Raw genomic sequence first — 23,164 nt, forward strand, 5'->3', positions numbered from 1 at the left:
AATTGAAGATGAATTCTTCCACAGATGACTAGAGATGATTAACCCTTCTTACTGAACTCATTTGAAATGTTTTGCAGCTATCCTCTTGTGCCGCCTTTATACATCATCTTTTTTTTAACACATAATGAGAATTTGGCTCTTATTTTCTAAAGAGTAACCTTTATGTTTCTGTTATGCTTTTATTTTTTTATCAAAATTCCATAGCAGTGGTAAATAGTAACGGTGATAGCATTTTAGCTGTCTTGTCTTAATTCTAGTTAATAGTTGTTTACAATAGACATGATTTATCATGTTGAGGAATTACCTTTCCCATGTGGGTTTTCTAAGACTTTGGTCTTCCCTGCATTAGATACATTTAGAGTTGAGCTCTTTCTACATTTTCAATATTTATTAAGCATTTATATGTATAAGTATATATTTCCCCCTTTGATTTGTAAAAAAATATGGCAAATTATGGAATGTTTTCCTGTATCAAAATTTTGCATTTCTGTGGTAATATATTTTATCCAAATGAAATATTCTTTTAATGCCTGGTAATATTTGGTTTTAAAATTTTGTTCAGAGTTCCCTTGTCTACATTTATAAGTCAGATTGGTACCTAACTTTCTATTTTGCGCTGCTTGTGAGGGTTTAGTTGTTGGGTTAGACTGCCTCCTTACAGTTAATGGGGTAGCTTTCCTTTTTCTCCCCTTTTATCCTGGGAAGTTCCCCTAGTGAAACTGCTCCACTCACAGTTTTAAAGACAATTAGTATTCTTTTCAATCTTCCACCACTGTTTTACTCAAATTTTCTTCTCTAGATCAATTTTAGTAGTTCTTTCCTAGAGAATTGTCCATTCATTGAAATTTTGACATTTACAGGCCTAGCATAGACTTGTACTAGTCACTTATTTGTTTGTTTATAGTTCTGTTCAAATTTCTATATTTTTCCTCTCAACTAGCTGATTCAAAGATAAACATGCATTATTTTTATTTCTAAAGTACTAGCTCCTTGACAATTTGATATGCTTTTTGCTATCCATTTACTTATGTTTTTAATGCTCTTTAAAATCAGTTTTGGTATCTTTTTGGACATGGTAGTTTATAAATGTTAATTTTTACAGTGGTCTTCTGTCTTTTTTAGGCACGAGATGTGCACACCCATGACGAGGTGGCTATCAAGAGAATACCTTTTACTGGAAAGAAGGCTATGGCGGTAGGTGAAATATATATGTTTGTATTGGCATGTTAAAGAAAGCCATACCATTTTTAATTGGGGATAGGTGGAAATTTTTTCAAAAAATGTTGAAAAATATACAAATACTAAGGTTTATCTCAGTGAATTTACTTCCACAGACTCAATGTACTCATTTAACCTGTACCTAGAGCCATAAACAACATTCCTGACATCCCAGAAACCTCCCAACTACATCCCTTACTTTTAATTTTTTTGGATATGTGCTGCTGACACGCATTTAATTTTTTAAATTGTTCAGCAGATTATTCTATAATAGAGGGATTATCATGTCTGAGAAAGTACACTAGAATAAGGTACATTTGACAGTAAGTATACTGGATATAAATTTTTAATGGTTGAGAAATTATTTAACAGCTGTTTCAAATAATCATCAGCAGCTATATATCTAATCTGAAAAATAAGGCAGTGGGTAATAATCTGAAAAATAAAATTACTGTACTGTGGTGCATGTACTTTAGTTCATCAGTGTTCTGATTAGTTCTTCTTTAATTGCATGATTTTATAAAATTACTTTCTAAGTCTGTTCTCTTTAATTCTTTAAAAAATTTATTTATTTTTAATTGTGGTAAAGTACACAAAACAAATTTACCATCTTGACCACTTTAAGTGTAAGTTCAGTGGTGTCAAGGACATTCACATTGCTGTGCAACCATCACCACCATTCATCTCCAGAATTCTTTCATTTTGCAAAAGTGATATTCTCCGCCCATCAAACAATAACACCTCATTCCCTCCTCCCCGCAGCCCTTGGAAATCACCTCTCCACTTTCTGTCTCTATCAATTTGACTACTATAGGTATCTCATGTAATTGAAATTATGCACCATTTGTCCTTTTGTGACCGGCTTGTTTCACTTAATATAGTGTCCTCAAAGTTCATCTATGTTGTAGTGTGTCAGAATTACCTTTCTTTTTAAAGCTGAATAATATTCCCGTGTGTGTGTGTGTGTAAAAACACCACATTTTGTCCATCTACCATCTGTAAATGGACACTTAGTTGCTTCTACCCCTTGGTTATTGTGAATAATGCTGCTGTGCACATAGGTACACAAGTATTTCTTTGAGTTCCCGCTTTTAAACTTTAGGGTATATGCCCAGAGGTAGAACTGCTAGATCAGTCTTTAAGTTTTAAAGGTTTTGGCTTTCTACATTTCTGTAATCTCTGTTTTGTGGTAAATGTTGTTTTTTGTGATAATCATACTTATGGGTATGACAACACCGTTGTGATTGATCACTGTTCCATTACGTCGATACCTAAAAAAACTCTTAATTTCTAAAACCCCTAAAAAAACCTCCATTTTTTACAAGTTTAATTTAATTTGCCGTTCTACAGTATAACTTTAGAACCAGCTTTCATAGCAGACTTGTGTTGGAGTCTGTTTAATTAGTCATGCCCAGAACAAAAAGTTTCACCTAGAGCATCATCTTCTCTCATCTAATATTGTATCCTTCCTGGAAGTTTTTTTACATTGAAGAATACAGGTTTTAGCTTGGTTTTGTTTTGAGAGTTTGCCTCCCAGAGCACTCAAATTTGAAATGTAAAGCCCATAAAACACTTTCTGAAGTTAGCATCTTACAGCTTACACATTTTACACTGTGAATATCTTGCTCTATTTTCTTGAGGGCTTAACATAGGAGATACAGGATCTTAAATTCTAGTGCAAAACATTTTTTAAAGTTCTGTATTCTAGTTCCCCTACCTTTAGAAATATGGTACAAGTCAGCGGTAAAGCTTGGAAAAACTGAAACAAGAACAAAAAACAGATTCCAAGTTCCCATCCCACATCTACTAAGCCTCTGGTATTTTCAGTTCCCTGATTGCTCTGACAAGTAACTATATTTAGGATATGGCCTAAGTTTCTGAAGTTGTCATAGAGTAGCTTTTATTGCTGAAGGTTTATCTGTTGTTTACTAGTAGGCGTCAATGGGAAGGCTCTTCGGGAAATCCTGTAGGAAAATGTTTCCGTGCTGCTTGGTTTTTCTGTGAACTTCCCTCTGTTATAACCTCAGTGTTCACTAGCATTTTAGAATATGTGCATTTAGGAAGTTAGGTAATTACTTGATTTGAGTTTAAACAGCAGAAAAAACTTAAAATTTGGTAGACAATATAAGCCAAAAAACACAACAGCTGAACTTTAAGGTATGTAAATCATACAACAATAAAGCTGCAAAAAAGAAGGGGGCGGTTGAACTTTTGAAGAAAAACCACTAAATATAGTATATAGTTTTCAACAGGCTTGGTGTGTGGTTGTAAAATTTTTATAAGACTCATTGATAATAAATTTTATGAAAATAAAAATGTGTCCTACCTGGAATGAATTTTATGTTATTGAGTTGTAAACTATATGAATGTAATTTCTTTAAAATATATTAGTTTGACATTTAAATATTACAAATAAAGCAAAGTCGTATATTCTTGTTAACTTTTTAATCTAATAATTACTTTTGTACTTCTATAGTTTTCTAAGGAAAGGCAACTGTTCCTAATTCTTTCCTTTATTCTTTTTTTTCTCCCCACAGAGTTGGCAGCGTATTATTAAGGAAGTCAGGTGCCTACGAACATTAAAACATCCCAACATTGTAGAATACAAAGGCTGCTATTTACGTGAGCACAGAGCATGGGTAGGTATCTGCTCTCCCCTGGCTGTAATTTTAGTAGGTTTAGTTTATAATTAATTCAAAAATGTCTCAAAATAGTTGTGTAAAGCCACGCACAAACACCTTGAAATGTGAGCTCATACTGAGAAAAGAGGAGCAGCTTTTCCTGAGACTCTTAGGCAGTAAGAGATAACAGAACCTTTGCCGGTTGACTCCAGGGATTCAGCTGACCGTCACGTGCACAGGAAAATGTTCTGATGTATGTTAGCGGTATCATTCTTCAAATGCTTTATCAAACATTTGCTGAGAACAATCCTATCAAAGGATGAAAATCAGCATTTATTTTTGACATAAATGTATTGTAAGCTATTTAACCACAAGGATCTTGGTTCGAATATTGGTGGTGAATCCTGGTGAAATCTGAGCTGATTGTGATTCTTTGGCTGAATAATACTAAAGGTAGAAAATTGGGGCATTTTATTGCAGAAAATGGAAATTAATTTTGCCCTATTGTTGAAACTAAGGTAAGGTAGTAATCTTACAACGGTTTACGCATAGTAATGATGTCTTTTTGGAGAAAGGCTAAGTTTTCTTTAAACAGGAATGACGTTTTATTTTTAATAAGCTACAGCTGATTATCATTTTAGTATACAGAACTTAGATTTATTTAGATTTGTAATGTTTGGTTTAATTTGATGGTGATGGTACTCCTAAATTTGAGGCTGTGGTAAAAGAAAAAACAGTGGCAGAGAGGGTAGACTGCCTCTCTGTCTTTCCAGTTTCTCCATCTGTAAAACAAGGATGACAATAGGGTCTACTTCCAGAGGTGGTTATGAGGATTAAATTAGTTAATATATATAAAATACCTGGCACATAAGAGGTGCTCTTTGTTTGCTTTATAGGAAAGATTTAAACTGTAACCTAAACTTTGTATATATATATAGTACCAGAGGATGATTTTCTGCTTCCTAACAATACCAGTATTGCTACTATAGGTTAATATTAATGGAATATGTATATTCCTTTATAGCTTTAGTTAGTAATTATATGAAACACACATCTTCTACAAGCAGTTATATGTCGGCATTATAAAAGATTAATGTAGCATTGGCTTAACTTCATGTATGCATTTAACAAGTTTCAATATGTATACTTATATTTAAAGGTAATTGGTAAGTAGAGTTTGTTTCACTTCAACTATCTTCTCAATCTCCTTGCTGAATTTATTTTATCTCATATGAATCTTTTTATTTTAATAGTGTATTTTAATGTTTTTATCATTTTTTCCCCTGTAGCTTGTAATGGAATATTGTTCACAATCTGTTTCAGATTTGCTGGAATGTAAGTTTCCTTTATTTATTAAGAAAAGAAAAGTATTAGTATAATAAAATGAGAATTCATTCACTAAGAGATTTTTTTAATAATGTTAAAACTTTCCAGGAAGAGTAAAAACCTTTGTCTTTTCTAGAGTCTCAGTGTGGTATGCACTGTCCTCATTAAATACTACGTTTTAGCATAACAGATGAGTTTTCTTTCATTATGATATAACAGGCATTTTTCTGCCTTCTTTATCATTAAACTTGATTTGTTCCTTCTGTTCAGAATGAAGATATGTAGGAATATAAAAAGGGAAAGCTTCTCTTTCATTGTTTTTATAATCATGAAATAATTGTTAAATGTTAACTTAGAGGAAAATTGGCTGTGAACTATAATAACTAGGCACAACTGCACACTTATTAGGTTCAATTGCTTTGTTTATCTTGGAAAGCAAAAAATTCCTTCTTGCTAAATGTTAGTTTTTTGAAATTTGCCCATATATTAGATATGCATATATGTATTTTAAATAAAAATGTTCTATAGAATAATTATTTTCAAATAAAATCTTATTTTAAGTTCCCATAATGCCATTACAAGAAATGGAAATAGCAGCAATTATACACGGTGCTCTTCAGGGATTAGCCTACTTCCATTCTCGTGCCATGATCCATAGGTAAGTACTTTAAAAATTACCATATGTTAATAAGCAAATTTATCAGACCTAGAATTTATTAATCCTGAAAGCTTTGTTGGTTTTAGCTAAGTAAAAGTATTCTGGAGTTCTATAAACTCATATTTTTTTAGCTTATCCATGTCTTAAAATGAATATACTAATTTATTTGATCTCTTTGTTGAGAATAATTTTTATCTTTTTCTACACATGCTGCTGGGCCTTCTGAAGTATGTGCACTTTATAGATTTGTGATAGAAATTTAATTATAGAAAAGTTTAATTTGTGAAGTGGAAAAGACGATAGGGATTATGTATTCTTACTTGTTTCATTTTACAGATGAAGAAACTGCCCCAATTTGTGACTCACTTCTCAAAGCTGATGAAGCAAGATAGATTAGACTAGAACTAACCTAGATCTTTTGTCCTCCTGGTGACTCATAATGCCAGATTTGTTCCATTGATTCCATGACATAGACAAGTAGAAGCTACTTAACACTCTATGCTTTTGAGATAATCCTTGATAATCCCTGATAATGGATAGTAGTTTAAAGATTAAACCATCATAAACTACATTTTTAGCATTGGTATTGGTTTTGTCTGTTTTTAGAAGGAAGGTAGCATTTTTAAAATTATCTATGTGAACCAGACAATACATAGTAAACTTGTATAGTAGAGTCGTTGCAAATTAATGGGTTATCAGTTTTTTAGATGAGGATAGTAAGGTCCAAGAGAAATCCACATGCATAGTAAATAAGAGAATGAAAGAGTTGGAAGCAGAACCTAAGGTCTTCTCAACTTCAAAGAACCTTCCATTTTTAAAAAAAACAAATGGAAGAAAATAGATTGACTTAATGTTACACCCATTATAATACTGTATAGTATGAATTGACAAGTGCTTAGAAATTTCTTTCTGTTTGAATGTTATGGTGCCCATTGGGAATACAATCCCATTATAATTTTCTTAGTTCACATGTACATTGCTGATTTGGAAAAGAGCTTAAAAGTAAATTTGGGATCATTAATATTACCTTACCCATGTGTTTCAGTTTTCATTTCATATTTAGGTAGGAGAACTATGCAAAAATTTGGAATGATATGAGTAATTAAAAAAAACAAATTTGGGGCATCAGGTTCTTTTTTTTTCCATTATATTGTTAAGGGTCTACTCAGAAATCTTCCAGTCATATAAGAATGTTCAGCTAAATTTTTAAAACCATTATTTGTACCAATAAACAGGCACTCAAATATCGAGTCTGTGCTATTAATTACCTAATTTTTTTCTTCTGTTTCTACTGCTATTTTATCTTCTCTTTTAGAAAATTGTTACTATATACTTATAGGAATTCTGTGTATCTCATTTCTTAGTTTGGATCTTAATTCTCATTATCCCAATTGAGAGATTATCCAAGGCCTTAATTATTCTCATTTCTCCTTCCCTATTTTATAAATTTTTATATGATCTTTATCATTTTCAGTATAATCTTACAAAGGAGAGAAAAATAATTTTCTTTGTTCCTTAAACGCAGAGACATCAAAGGAACAAATATCCTTCTGACACCACGAGGCCAGGTGAAACTTGCTGACTTTGGATTTGCTTCCATGGCCTCTTATTCCAAGACTTTTGCGGGAACACCGCATTGGTAAGCGTAGTCTATCTGGTATTGATCCTCATAATTGGAATAGGCAGTGTGTGGTTGTACTTTTATCAGGTGCTTTATGTTTCTCTTGGAAATACAGTGCTGCTTTAGATATTACTCTAAGCACTGTAGTTTCAGATACAGATTTGGAGTGCTGCCCTTGTATCTCCTACTGTATCATTTGTCCCCCCTACGTTTCTTTCCTGTTATCGTCTACATCATGTATTGGGGGTTGGAGTGAAAAAATTTAAATTTTTAAGAAGGGAGAAGATAGAAATGCTAAGTGGAAATTTTCTTTAGATTTATACTTACTGTGTGTCAGTATCTTCCGAATAAGAGTACCTGAAGACTGGTAGCTGATTAGGAACTTTTTGTTTTCATTTTTGATTGTGGAGAATTTCAAGTATACAGGGAAATAGCCAAAAATATAACGAAGGCTCACACAGCGGTCAGCTCAGCCTAACAGCACTACCCCAGGGCCTGGCTGCCCTGTGTACTTGACCTTCTTGCCCTCCCTCCCACCTCCAGTTACCTGAAGCGACTTCTAGACATCACTAATTTTATTCATAAATAATTCCATATTAATGTCAGCAAGTTTGAAGGGTATAATTTTCCACATCTTCAACTTCCATAGATGTCCTCTCTCTGTATATGTTGAGAAGTGTCTTAGGTCTACTGCATCTTCTTTTCCACCTACCTTTCAAATCTCCCAACTCCCAGTTTGTTAAAGAAAGGCTTCTCACCCATCCTGAAGAGTAGAGTGATGCATTGTTCTGAGAATTAAAAGCCTCAAACCATCACCAGAGGGACAATCTGAGAAAACGTAACATCTAGAATATATAGCATCAGAAATATTGAAGAGTTAGGACACCAAGTTTTGGCAAAGGGCCTTCTGCCTTCACAGTCATCTCTCTTCAGTTCCTTTTACTCCTTGCTCTTTCTTTTCCCCAATTATCTTTCCTCCCATCTTCTTTTCTAGTGAATCACAAATTATCTCATTTACAACTGGGACAATCGTTGTGAGGACACATTAACATGTTATTTACAATGAGAAATGAAGTTTGGCATTTCCTGACAGAAAATAATTCTGATCTGAATGGTTCATATGACCGTGCAGACTGGGTTTGCTAATTAGGTTATTATACAGCAGTGTTTTTAATGAATTGAATGAGCGAGGTCCTCAGCTCCAAGTTGTAAATATCTGTAAAGCACATATACATATGTGTGCATTATATCCTTTGCAACTATTAAGTTTATAAAATTTAGATGCCAACTCAAAAATGTACAAGCGGATACATTTTTTAAATAAATTCATTGGAAGTAAGAAAATAAAAAGTTTGAAGACCACTGTTCTGTATGACCAAAAATTTCTTATGTAGAACCCTAGTTTAGATAGAATCCTCTTCCCCTGTATAAAAAAAGGGTTCTTTGGACAAATAATGCTTCTTAATGGTCACCCTCTTTACAAATCAGTGATCAATATTAGATACTAGAAAGGAGCTAGAAAGTTGTGCATTAAAAACAAAACTACCTTTTTAACTTTGTTGAACTTGGTGACTCCCCAAGCTTACTTCAACATCTTAACACATTAGAAGCCCTCTATTATAGGCAATTGAAATTTGTATATGGTATATTAGGAACACAGCACTATGTACATATTTACATATTTTTACACACAGGAACTCACATACGCCTGGTGACAATCATATTAGGCAGTCAGAAACTGTTCTAAATGTTTGTCTGTGCTTAACAAGTAGAAAGGAAGTATAAGGTAAAGCAAGAGTGAGAACATTAGTCTAGCTGAAGATGCGAATTAGCGTTTCATTTTATAGCCAAGATGCCTCCAAAGTTAATAATTGTATGATTTATTTAGTTATGAGTGGCGGTCCTAGCCACTTTTATCACAGAACACTACTTCTATTTGCAGAAAAGTCTGACAAACTGCTTATTCATTGTTGCTTATTGTGGCACATATTTTCTCAGCTAAATGTAGTGAGTTTGTTTACTTCAAGAAAACAAGTGCCAGTGATAAAAATTTAGACTTTTGTAATAAGATGTTGAAACCAAAATGTATGAGAACCGCTGGCATAAAGGATATACAATATTACAATCTGCAAACTTGAACTGATGCAGAACGCACCCCTGCTCGGGGGAGTCTTTCCTCCAGGACGCTGGTACGTGATCATGACAACTGGTGAGAATAAGTCTAACACTGTGTACGCAACGGTAAATATTCACCTCACAACCCATAATGCATTCATTTCCCATTATAAGAATTCTTATGTCCAGACATATCATCTGGAATTCACACAGGTATTCTCCATGTGTACAGTCATTATGTTTTTAAAGAATAGTATACTTTTCTTTTCTTTTTTAACTTTAAGTAACATTTTATGTTTTAGGATGGCCCCAGAAATAATTTTATGCAGGAATGAAGAACAATATGATAGCAAAGTAGATGTATGGTCTCTGGGGATAACATGTATTGAAATAGGTAAGCATTGCTCTTTATTACTGTGTAGTAAGTTTCGATCAATGTTTCAGCTCAATTTCTGTACCAAAGTACAGTTTTTCATTTTTATGTCAGTGTTTAAGGGGAGCAATAAATCTGTCAAGGTTGTCACTTTGGTTATTTGGCAATTTGTATATATATATATGTGCTAGTTTAGGTATATTACATTTGCTGTATTAAATTAGGTCTAAAATAGTTTCTACTGTGGTATTAATTTTGAGGTATCTGTGTCTAAAATTTAATGAGTATTTGTTAAACACCTAGAATATGTCTATGGTTATTGATTCATGAATGCTTTAGAGTAGTAGTACCGCTACTAAGGTTACTTAATACTTCATGTTCGGTATGAGGATTAGGTTATCAGCTTGCATACCTTATTGTACAGTTTGAATTTTTTATTTTGGTATCATTAATCTACAATTACATGAAGAACATTATGTTTACTAGGCTCCCCCCTTCGCCAAGTCCCCCCCACATACCCCTTCACAATCACTGTCCATCACCGCAGTAAGAGGGTGTAAAATCACTACTTGTCTGCTCTGTGTTGCACAGCCCTCCCCGTGCCCCCACACACTCTACATGCTAATCGTAATGCCTCCTTTCCTTTTCCCCGCCCTTATCCCTCCCTTCCCTCCCATCCTCCCCAGTCCCTTTCCCTTTGGTACCTGTTAGTCCATTCTTGGGTTCTGTGATTCTGCTGCTGTTTTGTTCCTTCAGTTTTCCTTTGTTCTTATACTCCACAGATGAGTGAAATCATTTGGTATTTCTCTTTCTCCGCTTGGCTTATTTCACTGAGCATAATACCCTCTAGCTCCATCCATGTATTTGCAAATGGTAGGATTTGTTTTCTTCTTATGGCTAAGTAATATTCCCTTGTGTATATGTACCACATCTTCTTTATCCATTCATCTACTGATGGACACTTAGGTTGCTTTCAATTCCTGGCTATTGTAAATAGTGTTGCGATAAACATAGGCGTGCATCTGTCTTTTTCAAACTTGAGTGCTGTGTTCATAGGGTAAATTCCTAGGAGTGGTATTCCTGGGTCAAATGGTAAGTCTATTTTGAGCATTTTGAGGAACATCCATACTGCTTTCCACAATGGTTGAACCAATTTACATTTCCCCCAGCAGTGTAGGAGGGTTCCCCTTTCCCCACAACCTCGCCAACATTTGTTGTTTGTCTTTTCGATGATGGTGATCCTTACTGGTGTGAGGTGATACCTCATTGTGGTTTTAATTTGCATTTCTCTGATGACAAGTGATGTGGAGCTTCTTTTCATGTGTCTGTTGGCCATCTGAATTTCTACTTTAGAGAGCTGTCTATTCAGCTCCTCTGCCCATTTTTTAATTGGATTATTTGCTTTTTGTTTGTTGAGGTGTGTGAGCTCTTTATATATTTTGGATGTCAACCCTTTATTGGATCTGTCATTTTCGAATATATTCTCCCATACTATAGGATACCTTTTTGTTCTATTGATAGTGTCCTTATCTATACAGAAGCTTTTCAGCTTGATATAGTCCTATTTGTTCATTTTTTACGTTTGTTTCCCTTGCCCGGGGAGCTATGTTCAAGAAGAGGTCACTCATGTTTATGTCCAAGAGATTTTTGCCTATGTTTTTTTCTGAGAGTTTTATGGTTTCATGACTTACATTCAAGTCTTTGATCCATTTCGAATTTACTTTTGTGTATGGGGTTAGACAGAGATCCAGTTTCATTTTCTTACATGTAGCTGTCCAGTTTTGCCAGGACCATCTTTTGAAGAGACTGTCATTTCCCCATTGTATGTCCATGGCCCCTTTATCGAGTATTAGTTGACCATATATGTTTGGGTTAATGTTTGGAGTCTCTGTTCTGTTCCATTGGTCTGTGGCTCTGTTCTTGTGCCAGTACCAAATTGTCTTGATTACTGTGGCTTTGTAGTAGAGCTTGAAGTTGGGGAGTGAGATCCCCCCAACTTTATTCTTCCTTCTCAGGATTGCTTTAGCTATTCGGGGTCTTTGGTGTTTCCATATGAACTTTTGAACTATTTGTTCCAGTTCATTGAAGAAAGCTGTTGGTACTTTGATAGAGATTGCATCAAATCTGTATATTGCTTTGGGCAGGATGGCCATTTTGACGATATTAATTCTTCCTAGCCAAGAGCATGGGATGAGTTTCCATTCGTTAGTGACCTCTTTAATTTCTCTTAAGAATGTCTTGTGGTTTTCAGGATATAGGTCTTTCACTTCCTTGGTTAGGTTTATTCCCAGGTATTTTATTCTTTTTGGTGCCACTGTGAATGGAATTGTCTTCCTGATTTCTCTTTCTATTACTTTATTGTTAGTGTATAGGAAAGATAGCTCTAGTAGATTCGGAGTGGAGACTTTAGGGTTTTTATGTACAATATCACGTCATCTGCAAATAGTGACAGTTTAACTTCTTCTTTACCAATCTGGATTCCTTGTATTTCTTTGTTTTGTCTGATTGCCTTGGCTAGGACCTCCAGTACTATGTTGAATAACAGTGGGGACAGTGGGCATCCCTGTCTTGTTCCCGATTGCAGAGGAAAAGCTTTCAGCTTCTTGCTGTTCAGTATGATGTTGGCTGTGGGTTTATCATATATGGCCTTTATTATGTTGAGGTACTTGCCCTCTATACCCATTTTGTTGAAAGTTTTTATCATGAATGGATGATGAATTTTATCAAATGCGTTTTCAGCATCTATGGAGATGATCATGTGGTTTTTGTCTTTCTTTTTGTTGATGTGGTGGATGATGTTGATGGATTTTCAAATGTACCATCCTTGCATCCCTGGGATGAATCCCACTTGGTTGTGGTGTATGATCCTTTTGATATATTTTTGAATTCGGTTTGCTAATATTTTGTTGAGTATTTTTGCATCTACGTTCATCAGGGATATTGGTCTGTAATTTTCTTTTTTGGTGGGGTCTTTGCCTGGTTTTGGTATTAGGTGATGTTGGCTTCTTAGAATGGGTTTGGAAGTATTCCCTCCTTTTCTATTTTTTGGAAAACTTTAAGGAGAATGGGTATTATGGCTTCTCTGTATGTCTGATAAAAATCCATCTGGCCTGGGGATTTTGTTCTTTGGTAGTTTTTTGATTATTGCTTCAATTTCATTGCTGGTAATTGGTCTGTTTAGATTTTCTGTTTCTTTCTGGGTCAGTCTTGGAAGGTTGTATTTTTCTAGGAAGTTGTCCATTTCTCCTAGGTTTCCCAGCTTGTTAGCATATAGGTTTTCATAGCAGTCTCTAATAATTCTTTGTATTTCTGTGGGGACTGTCGTGATTTTTCCTTTCTCCTTTCTGATTCTGTTGATTTGTGTTGACTCTCTTTTCCTCTTAATAAGTCTGGCTAGAGGCTTATCTATTTTGTTTATTTCCTCGAAGAACCAGCTCTTGGTTTCATTGATTTTTGCTATTGTTTTATTCTTCACAATTTTATTTATTTCTTCTCTGATCTTCATTATGTCCCTCCTTCTGCTGTCCTTGGGCCTCTTTTGTTCTTCTTTTTCCAATTTCGATATTTGTGACGTTAGACTATTCATTTGTGATTGTTCTTCCTTCTTTAAATATGCCTGCATTGCTATATACTTTCCTCTTAAGACTGCTTTTGCTGTATCCCACAGTAGTTGGGGCTTTGTGTTGTTGCTGTCGTTTGTTTTCATAATTTGCTGGATCTCCAGTTTGATTTGGTCATTGATCCACTGATTATTTAGGAGTGTGTTTTTAATCCTCCATGTGTTTGTGAGCCTTTTTGCTTTGTTTGTACAGTTTATTTCTAGTTTATGCCTTTGTGGTCTGAAAAGTTGGTAGGATTTCAATCTTTTGGAATTTACTGAGGCTCTTTTTGTGGCCTAGTATGTGGTCTATTCTGGAGAATGTTCCATGTGCACTTGAGAAGAATGTATATCCTGTTGCTTTTGGATGTAGAGTTCTGTAGATGTCTATTAGGTCCATCTGTTCTAGTGTGTTGTTCAGTGCTTCCGTGTCCTTACTTATTTTCTGTCTGGTGGATCTGTCCTTTGGAGTGAGTGGTGTGTTGAAGTCTCCCAAAATGAATGCATTGCATTCTATTTCCTCCTTTAATTCTGTTAGTATTTGTTTCACATATGTTGGTGCTCCTGTATTGGGTGCTTATATATTTATAATGGTTATATTCTCTTGTTGGACTGAGCCCTTTATCATTATGTAATGTCCTTCTTTATCTTTTGTTACTTTCTTTATTTTGAAGTCTATTTTGTCTGATACTAGTATTGCAACACCTGCTTTTTTCTCTCTGTTCTTTGCATGAAATATCTTTTTCCACCCCTTGACTTTAAGTCTGTGCATGTCTTTGGGTTTGAGGTGAGTCTCTTGTAAGCAGCATGTGGATGGGTCTTGCTTTTTTATCCATTCTATTACTCTGTGTCTTTTGATTGGTGCATTCAGTCCTCTTACATTTAGGGTGATTATTGAAACATATGTACTTATTGCCATTGCAGGCTTTAAGTTTGTGGTTACCAAAGTTTCAAGGTTAGCTTCTTTACTATCTTACTGTCTAACTTAACTCACTTATCGAGCTATTATAAACACGGTCTGAGGATTCTTTATTTCTCTCCCTTCTTATTCCTCCTCCTCCCTTCTTCATCTGTTGGGTGTTTTGTTCTGTGCTCTTTTTAGGAGTGCTTCCATCTAGAGCAGTCCCTGTAAGATGCTCTGTAGAGGTGGTTTGTGGGAGGCAAATTCCCTCAATTTTTGTTAGACTGGGAATTGTTTAGTCCCTCCTTCATATTTAAATGTAATCTTGCTGGATACAGTAATCTTTCTTCGAGGCCCTTCTGTTTCATTGCATTAAGCATATCATGCCATTCTCTTCTGGCCTGCAGGGTTTCTGTTGATAAGTCTGATGATAGCCTGATGGGTTTTCCTTTGTAGGTGACCTTTTTTTTTTTCTCTCTGGCTGCCTTTAATACTTTGTCCTTGTCTTTGATCTGTGCCATTTTAATTATTATGTGTCTTGTTGTTGCCCTCCTTGGATCCCTTTTCATGGGAGTTCTGTGTACCTCTGTGGTCTGAGAGACCGTTTTCTCCACTAGTTTGGGGAAGTTTTCAGCAATTATTCCTTCAAAGACACTTTCTATCTGTTTTTCTCTCTCTTCTTCTTCTGGTACCCCTGTAATGCGGATATTGTTCCATTTCTATTGGTCACTCAGTTCTCTTAAAATTCTTTCATTCCTGGAGATCCTTTTGTCTCTCTCTGCATCAGCTTCTATGTGTTCCTGTTGTCTGTTTTCTAGTCCATTAATGGTCTCTTGCATCTTGTCCATTCTGTTTTGAAGTCCTTCCAGAGCTTGTTTTATTTCTGTATTCTCCCTCCTTAGTTCTTGCATATTTCTCTGCAAGTCCATCAGCATGGTTATGACTTTTGTTTTGAATTCTTTTTCAGGAAGACTGGTTAAATCTATCCCCCCAGGTTCCTTTTCAGGGGAAGATGTAGCAGATGTCAAAGCTGTCTGGGTTTGTCTTGTCTGGATGAAATTTTTTTGCGTTTTCTTGTTGATAGGTGCAATGGTGAGCTATTGGATATCCTTCTGTCAGGTGGGAGAGCTAAGGCTTTCCACTTACTCCTGGCCTCTTTACTGGGACAACTGCGACCCCTAGTGGCTTGTGTTGGGTACTTGCGTGTAGACTGGGTCTCTCTCTCTTGCGCTGCCGGTATGGAGGAAGCTCCCTTGCTGTGGGAGTGGCCAGCCTCAGGCTGCTGCTATGCTGTGGTGGGGCCCTGGAGGAGTAATGGACGGGAGCTGTTTGGCTGTTTACCTCTGTGAGGGGTATTAGAGCTGTTTCCCAGGGTATTAGTGTGCCCGGAGTTCCCTGGAATTTGCAGCTGCTGGACTGTGACCCAGGATGCTTCCGTCCAGCTGTGGCATCCCTGTCCCTTTAAGACTTTCAAAAAGCACTCGCTTTTCGTTGTCACAGGGGTGCTGGCTTCGGGACCCACTCACAGGTCTTGCTGTCCTGTTTCCCTAGTTTCCAGCACTCCATGCATGCACTGTGTCTGCACTCTGGCCCGGATGGCTGGGGCTAGGTGTTCAGCAGTCCTGGGCTCCCTCTCCCTCCCCGCTCTGACTCGTCTCCTCCTGCCGGGAGCTGGGGTGAGGGGCGCTCGGGTCCCGCTGGGCCGGGGCTTGTATCTTACCCCTTTCACCAGGCGCTGGGTTCTCGCAGGTGTGGATGTAGTCTGGCTGTTGTCCTGTGTCTTCTGGTCTCTCTTTTAGGATTAGTTGTATTTGTTGTATTTTCAAAAATATATATGTTTTTGGGAGGAGATTCCCACTGTTCTACTCACGCCGCCATCTTCAAACTACTCATTCTTAAAGCTGTTGGGAGGACAGTGTAAAGTAGGTGTCCATGTCACCTGCTGAGCCATGGTAGCCCGGCGTGGCGTGTCAGGGTCCTGTGAGGAGAGGAGGGAGTTCCCGCAGTCAGAATGCCGTGTATGTGGAAGCAGAACCTGTCCAGGGAGGGCGGCAGTCAAGTTTGGAGATTCAGAGTCGTGGTGGGGTAACCAAAGCATTCAGACCTGGAAGTAGCCCAGCATGGGGTGTCAGAGGCCAAGGAGCACGTCCACATTTGGGGGTGGGTCACCTGACACAGTGGCAGTGCCTGATTGAAAGGAAGGGGGCTTCCCTCCTGAGGGCTGATGAGGAGGGCCTCACTGCAGAAAGTGATCCAGTTTAGATGGGGTGTCAGAAACTGAGTGGATGAAGTGGACATTCACACTGTAGACAGGCTTGGAATGGGGTTTGAAAACTTGATGGGGAACAGGGGAAAGGGTGGTGGCCAAGATGGGAGACTGGCTATGTACAGGGGCGAGTCATCAAATATATTAAGGATAATGAGAGTGAGGTTTCTTACTGTCAGAGAAGAGTGCTACAAATAATGGAAAGAGAAGGCTCGAATAAATAGTACTATAGCATTGGATTTGAGATATTGTAGTGAACTCAGTTGTTTTCAATAAACAACTAAAGATATTTAATGTGCAAGTATGAATACAAATACATGAGGGACGTGTGTGTTCCCTTCCTTTGTCCACTGACAGGATCTAAGAGAAGTGACACGGGCAGTAGCAGTGAGCACACTGCCTGCCACAGCTCCTTGGAGCCGTGTCTACAGTAGGGAAAGCATAAGATGATCCTGGAACATCTTAGTGGGCCAGAGAGCAAGGAGCTGAGCAGGGAATGATGGAGCCATGCCGGAAAGGCAGAAGTCGGCTAAAATGATTCTCAACTGCTCAAAAATGAAATGATTTCAACATCAAAATAAATGATAGTAGCAGGTTATAAATTATTAAATGAAGAATCTAAATCTATACAATAAGAGAATAAAATGATCTTTATACAAAACAGAATATTTATATAGACTCAAGTATCTTTCACGAATACTTAATAGTTACAATGGAAAAAAGTGAAACTTCACCATGAAACCTTGTGGAATGGCCTTAAGTGATCAAAGTGAACACCATCAATGAAAAGACAGTCTGAAACCATGGACCTGTTCTATAGGATCATCATAGAATACACTGAGAAAAGCGAGACACTTGCTTCCGTGATTTTCCTGCCAGAGATGTGGAAACTAAATTTAATAACAGCACAAAGCCAAACTGAGGGATATTTGAGAGTCAAAATTGTATGCTTGTGAATTGTCAAGGTTATGACTTCAACTGTTACCTTAAGACTAGAAAAAGAAGGGCGAATTCAATCCACAGTAAACAGAACAAAGAGACCCAGAAAAGATCAAAACAGAAATCAATTAAATAGAAAATGAAAACAATAGAGAAAATCAATGAGATCACAAATTAGTTCTTTGGGAGAATTAATGAAATTAATAAACCTCTGGCTAGATCAAACAGAAAGAAGACACAAACAACCAATATCAGGAATGACAGGGGACATGACTCCAGATTTTACACATATTGAAAGGATTATAGGGATATTTTATGTAAGTTTAAAACAGAAAAAATGGACAATTTCCTTTAAGGATGCAGATGATTGAAGGTCATTTTTGCTACAAAGGACATTATTGGGACATTTGATTGAAACTACAGTGGAGCTTAAGGATTAGATAATAGTCATGTATTCATATTAATGGTCTGATTTAATGACTGTGTTAGGTTCTCTTAGAATGTTCTTGTTTATTGGAAAAATACACTATTTGGAGATGTTGTGCATCAGGGCTGCAATTTCCTCTCTATTGACTCACTTAACTAAGTTCTTTGAACTCTACTTGCAACTTTTTTCCTAATTTGGGGTTTATTTAAAAAAAAAACTAACAGTGCTTCCATGCTCCTATATAACAGGCACATATTTAACAGGAAGTTTTCTTTCTTTTATAGCGGAAAGGGAGCCTCCTTTATTTGCTCTGAATGCAAAGCGTGCCTTAAAGCTCATTACCAGAAATAACCCCCCTACACTACAGTCTAATGAATGGTGAGTATGGCTGAGAGATATATTGTTCAACATGATAAAAATTAAATACTTTTTCATAATGTTATCAAAAGGATTTCATTTCAATGAGGTGAAGTGTATATAACCTGAAGAAATATTAAAATAGCTTAATTTTATCCTTACATCATGTTTATCCTTTATTATCTCTGCTTTTCATAGCATGTATGTAACTCAGTTCAGAAATAAAAGATGGATGATCCTACATGGGAGCAAAAAGTATGGCTTTTGTATAAAAAGTAATATACTTTTTGTACCTTAGCGACACATACAACCCTGATTATATAATAAATAGCATGATTTAAACACTCATATTTTAAAACTGCAGTATATAGACTGCCACAACCTGTACAGATGTTTAATTGGGGAATGGTTTATAATTGATGTGATATAAACATATGTAAAAATAATTTGATAATTTATCAGAATTACCAGATAATTCATAATTTTTGGATGATTCTAATTGTTATTTATTATTCTGAATGTGCTTTGATGTTGCATCTCCTAGTGCTTCTTTGATAATACTGTTATTCATGTAAGGAAGTTTGTTGAGAACAAATGGACAATTTTAGGAAAGAAGGATTTTTATCAGTGATAGAAAATTTTAATGGGAAAGTCTTCCGGTGTATCTAGCATTTGAAAAATTCTAGGGGACTACCTACTATACTTAACAAATACTTTAATATTCACAAGTAAGATGCATAAATTAGCAATAATTTATTTTTTATCATTACATTATTAAGGCAAGTTCACAGGTCTTTGCTGCTTCTGTAGAGATGTTTTGAAGAAATCTTGGCTCAGAGTTTATTATGGTACATCTGAATAATAAATACACGAAACACAGGCTGTCTACACTGGTTGATACTTTGGGGATTCAAAAAAGAATTCTTGTATAAAAGAATTAAATCTTATTTGAATATTGATGACAAACATTGATGGAATATTTTTTACTTACTGCCTTCCTGAACTCTCATCAGTGACACTATATAATAGTATGTTACAGAATTCTACTTTTCAAAAAAATTTTACTGTTTTCTGGAACTTTTGTCCATTTGCTCAAGGACACTAAATACTTAGGTTTAAAAATTGTTATTTCCAAAACAAATAGCGTGATGTTCTGAAACATGCTATATGGAAGATGATCCAAGGGTCAAGCAAGAAAGAGACGTGGCTAGAGAAAAGAAAAAAAAATACTAAGAAGCATATTATCTTAGATTTGAATGCAAAAAGGAAAATGATTGACTTCCCTAATTTACCGCAAGGTAGAATGAGTTGTGATACTTCAGTATGTGAGAGCAGGATTTTAAAATAATGTGTGCAAATCTATCTTTCGAAAATGGTAAAGATTCATTAGTTGCTTTGCATAGCTTTTTATAGACTTACATGATGAAATATATAGTGTGTTGTGTCTGCTTTCTTTTTATTATTTCTATTCTCCCTCCCACCCATAGGGACATGCCTTGATTTGTGGATGTGTTTTTAAAGGAAATAGCAATATGTGCACTTAATACTTTCCTTTACAATAGGTCCAGTTCTTTTCACAACTTTGTAGAGGCTTGCCTCCAGAAAAACCCTAAAGATCGCCCTACATCAAAGACACTTTTAAAGGTCAGTTCTACTCTGTTATGTACACCTAAGAAATTATTTTAAAGAATGTGTTTTATCCTTCTTTGATTCCGAATCAGTGTTAAGTACGCTGTACTGGGTTTTGCTAAAATACTAATTTCATAATAGCATTCTTTCTTGGAAATTTTCTTAGTTGCTAAGTTTTTCGTTTGTTTTTCAAAATTAACTGCTTTTACCATGTCTGAATAGAATATATAGTTAAATATTCAATATAGTAGTACTAAATGACTTGATTTTTATATGTGCAAGAATATATTCATGAGTTACAACTACAAATTTTAACTCATGTGGAACAATGTCATTTCAGAGGTGGCAAAGCATAGTTTAACTTTGGATTTAATTTTTGTATCTACCATACTTTATATATCGATCTGTCCTATATAAAGTAATATGAAAGGAAGAGAAATGATGTGTAATACATTTACATAAATACCTTGGGAGAAAAGAGATTTCAAAAGAACTGTTAAAAATGGATATCACATTTTTATTTCCTTTTGAGAAATATGTTTTTCTAACTTAGCAGTGAAAATATTTTAAAAGTAATGTGAATTCTATTCATTTTTCATTAGGTTTGGTTATCTAATTTAAATAAATTATTAGTATATGCTTTCTGTTCTCAAAAATGTTTTCATTTAGAGGTTGACATCTTATTAATAGCAATAATAGTATTGTTCAATTTAATATAGTTCTTAAAAACATCTAGATAAGGCATTAGTGAGTAGCAGTTGACTATCTTTTTGTGACCCTAAGGAATTTTGTGGATTTTTCACGAGAAAATTAGACTTTCAGCATGAATGTTTTAGAATTTCAAAGAAGTTCAGTTTATTCTCACCAACACGCAGTTCAATATGCAAGGCTATTGAAAGGATCATGTACATATTCAGTAGGGTTATTTGCAACTACAGTATGTAGAAGAGCAGTATAAAGTTTCAGTAACACTTAGGGAATTCTAGGCCCTAAGCACACTTACAGTCTCAAATGAAAGCCCAAAAACTAGGTATTCACAATAGCAACAAAAGGTTTAGTATAGCTATGAATTATGTAAGTGAAAAACAAGCAGGATCCATTTGTAGAGAACTATTAAATAACTTAGAATTACAAGATATATTATTTTTGGATAAAAAAGACCAAATATTATAAATAGTGGTACATACCAAGCTAAGGCTCAGGAAAAGGAAGAATGTGACTGGCTTCTTACATTTGCCTAATGAAGGCAAAAGAAGCTCTTTTGGTAATAACCCAACCCACCAGGAATGGATACTTGACCTTGGGTGATCCCAAACGTGCATATGTATTCATGTACCTGGTCCATTTTGTATATTGACATTATTGGAAGTGATAGGAAGAATCTGTCAAGTGCATCCTTCCCTTTGGCCTAATCACATTTCTGTTGCAGTCTGTCATAAGGAAAAAAAATAAAATGGAAAAAAGTGACTTACTGTATGAAGCTATTTATCTCAGAATGAAAAATTGAAAATAATTATCCAGAATTAGAGTAATGCTTATGTAATTTTGGCATGAACATTTGATGAAATAATCTGTAGGCATTATGAGTTGAAATAACATAATACTTACAGCAATAAAAAGAGAATAATATATAGTTACAACTCTTCAGAGAAGAAATAAATTTGAGCTAATAAAGGAGGTAAAAGTCTTAAAAGAATTCATAATCATCTCCTGAACTCCAGTGCACAAGTCATCTTTCTGTAATCTGTGTGCTAACTACAAAACAAAATCTATACATGGAAAATTTCTGAGAAGAAATAAATATCCAAAAAATACCAAATGTAACAATGATAATCTTATAGTTCAATTGTTCTTTCTACTTTTCTGTATTGGATAATGTTAAGCTTTATTAAATATTAATGGTAAAAATCACTAATGCATAACGTCTTTTAATCAACTGCTAGTGTTTTATGAAGTTTCATTTAAGCAACATAAAGAACCCATTATACCCAAGTAGTATGTTATGTAATTCACCATCAGTATATACATTCCTGTTGAAATCTAATGTAATTCAGAACTGATAGTGTCTCCTCTATGAAACCAGTTCTAAGAATTTGTAAGCGTTTACTTAGGGCTCTATTTGGACTTAATTCTTCATGCTTACTTAGACTCTGATTATTTCAACTCTGCCTTTTCATTTGGCCAACAAAGGTGTCATGTTCAAAGTTTTCGTAAAAAGTACAGGGGAAGTTATGTAGGCACAGAGTGTATACATGTAAATTAAATTTTATAAATTAAGAAGTAAAAAGCATAGCAGAATTAGATAACTATAGATTACATGCATTATCTATAATTATTTAGGATAGTAACTCTAGGGTCCAAGAAGGGATTCATTTGATCTGAATGAAAAAATATATAGGTCTCAACCTGACTTTTGCCTTCTACTCTTAACCAGCACCCATTTCTTCTTCGGGAGCGCCCTACAACAGTGTTAACAGATCTCCTTCAAAGGGCAAAGGAAGAAAAAAACGGAGTGCTGGACAATCTGCGCAATCGAAAGACGAAGAAGGTCCTTTCCCAGGAGGCACATAAAGGGCCAGCAGTAGGAGCACAGGAAGAAAAGGTAATAACTTAGAAACGGCTCAAGTATTGGGGTCTCCTTATTGGCTTCTTTCCTTATGGAACTTTTCTTGCCAAGAATCTTTTATATCAGTGGTTTCCAGATTGTGTCTTCACAGTGATTCTCTAAGGTCCCAGGTGAAGAAAAAGGTTTTGCATTCTTTAAACGAACCTCTTGGTAGTGTACATTAGCTAGAAAGCTCTGTGAAGTCTTTCATGAGAGAAACCTGTTCAACTTTTATTTAATCTCGTCCCTCTCAAAATTCTGGTCTACTGAACACTTTTTTGCCTGATTGTCTGATGGCATGGGACACGCTTTTGGAAGTATTTGAAATTACAGGCTTTGGAAGTTGACGGTGCTCACAGAGAAGTCATTAGAATTACCAACCATTCTCCTTATCTTGTTTATTGTATAAACCTTTCCCCCAGTGCCTTTTGTGTAATGTTTGACATATGTTTATTAAATTGGAAATTTCTTGCTTTTTAAAAAATAAGTAAATAAATAAATTAAATAAAC

The 23,164-nt window shown here is 35.4% G+C and overlaps 1 protein-coding gene across 1 annotated transcript in view; it reads left to right on the forward strand.

Annotated features, from left to right (window-relative positions):
* The window catches only part of LOC130682821 (serine/threonine-protein kinase TAO1-like), a 138,597-nt gene that overhangs the window by 86,452 nt on the left and 28,981 nt on the right, over nt 1-23,164 (forward strand). The window contains 9 exon segments of the mRNA XM_057497769.1: nt 1,123-1,194; nt 3,756-3,857; nt 5,129-5,174; nt 5,727-5,823; nt 7,349-7,462; nt 9,862-9,953; nt 18,348-18,441; nt 19,983-20,064; nt 22,484-22,651. Of these exon segments, the coding sequence (XP_057353752.1) occupies nt 1,123-1,194; nt 3,756-3,857; nt 5,129-5,174; nt 5,727-5,823; nt 7,349-7,462; nt 9,862-9,953; nt 18,348-18,441; nt 19,983-20,064; nt 22,484-22,651 (867 nt within the window).

Source organism: Manis pentadactyla, chromosome 3 (assembly GCF_030020395.1).
Source record: "Manis pentadactyla isolate mManPen7 chromosome 3, mManPen7.hap1, whole genome shotgun sequence".
Lineage (NCBI taxonomy): Eukaryota > Metazoa > Chordata > Mammalia > Pholidota > Manidae > Manis > Manis pentadactyla.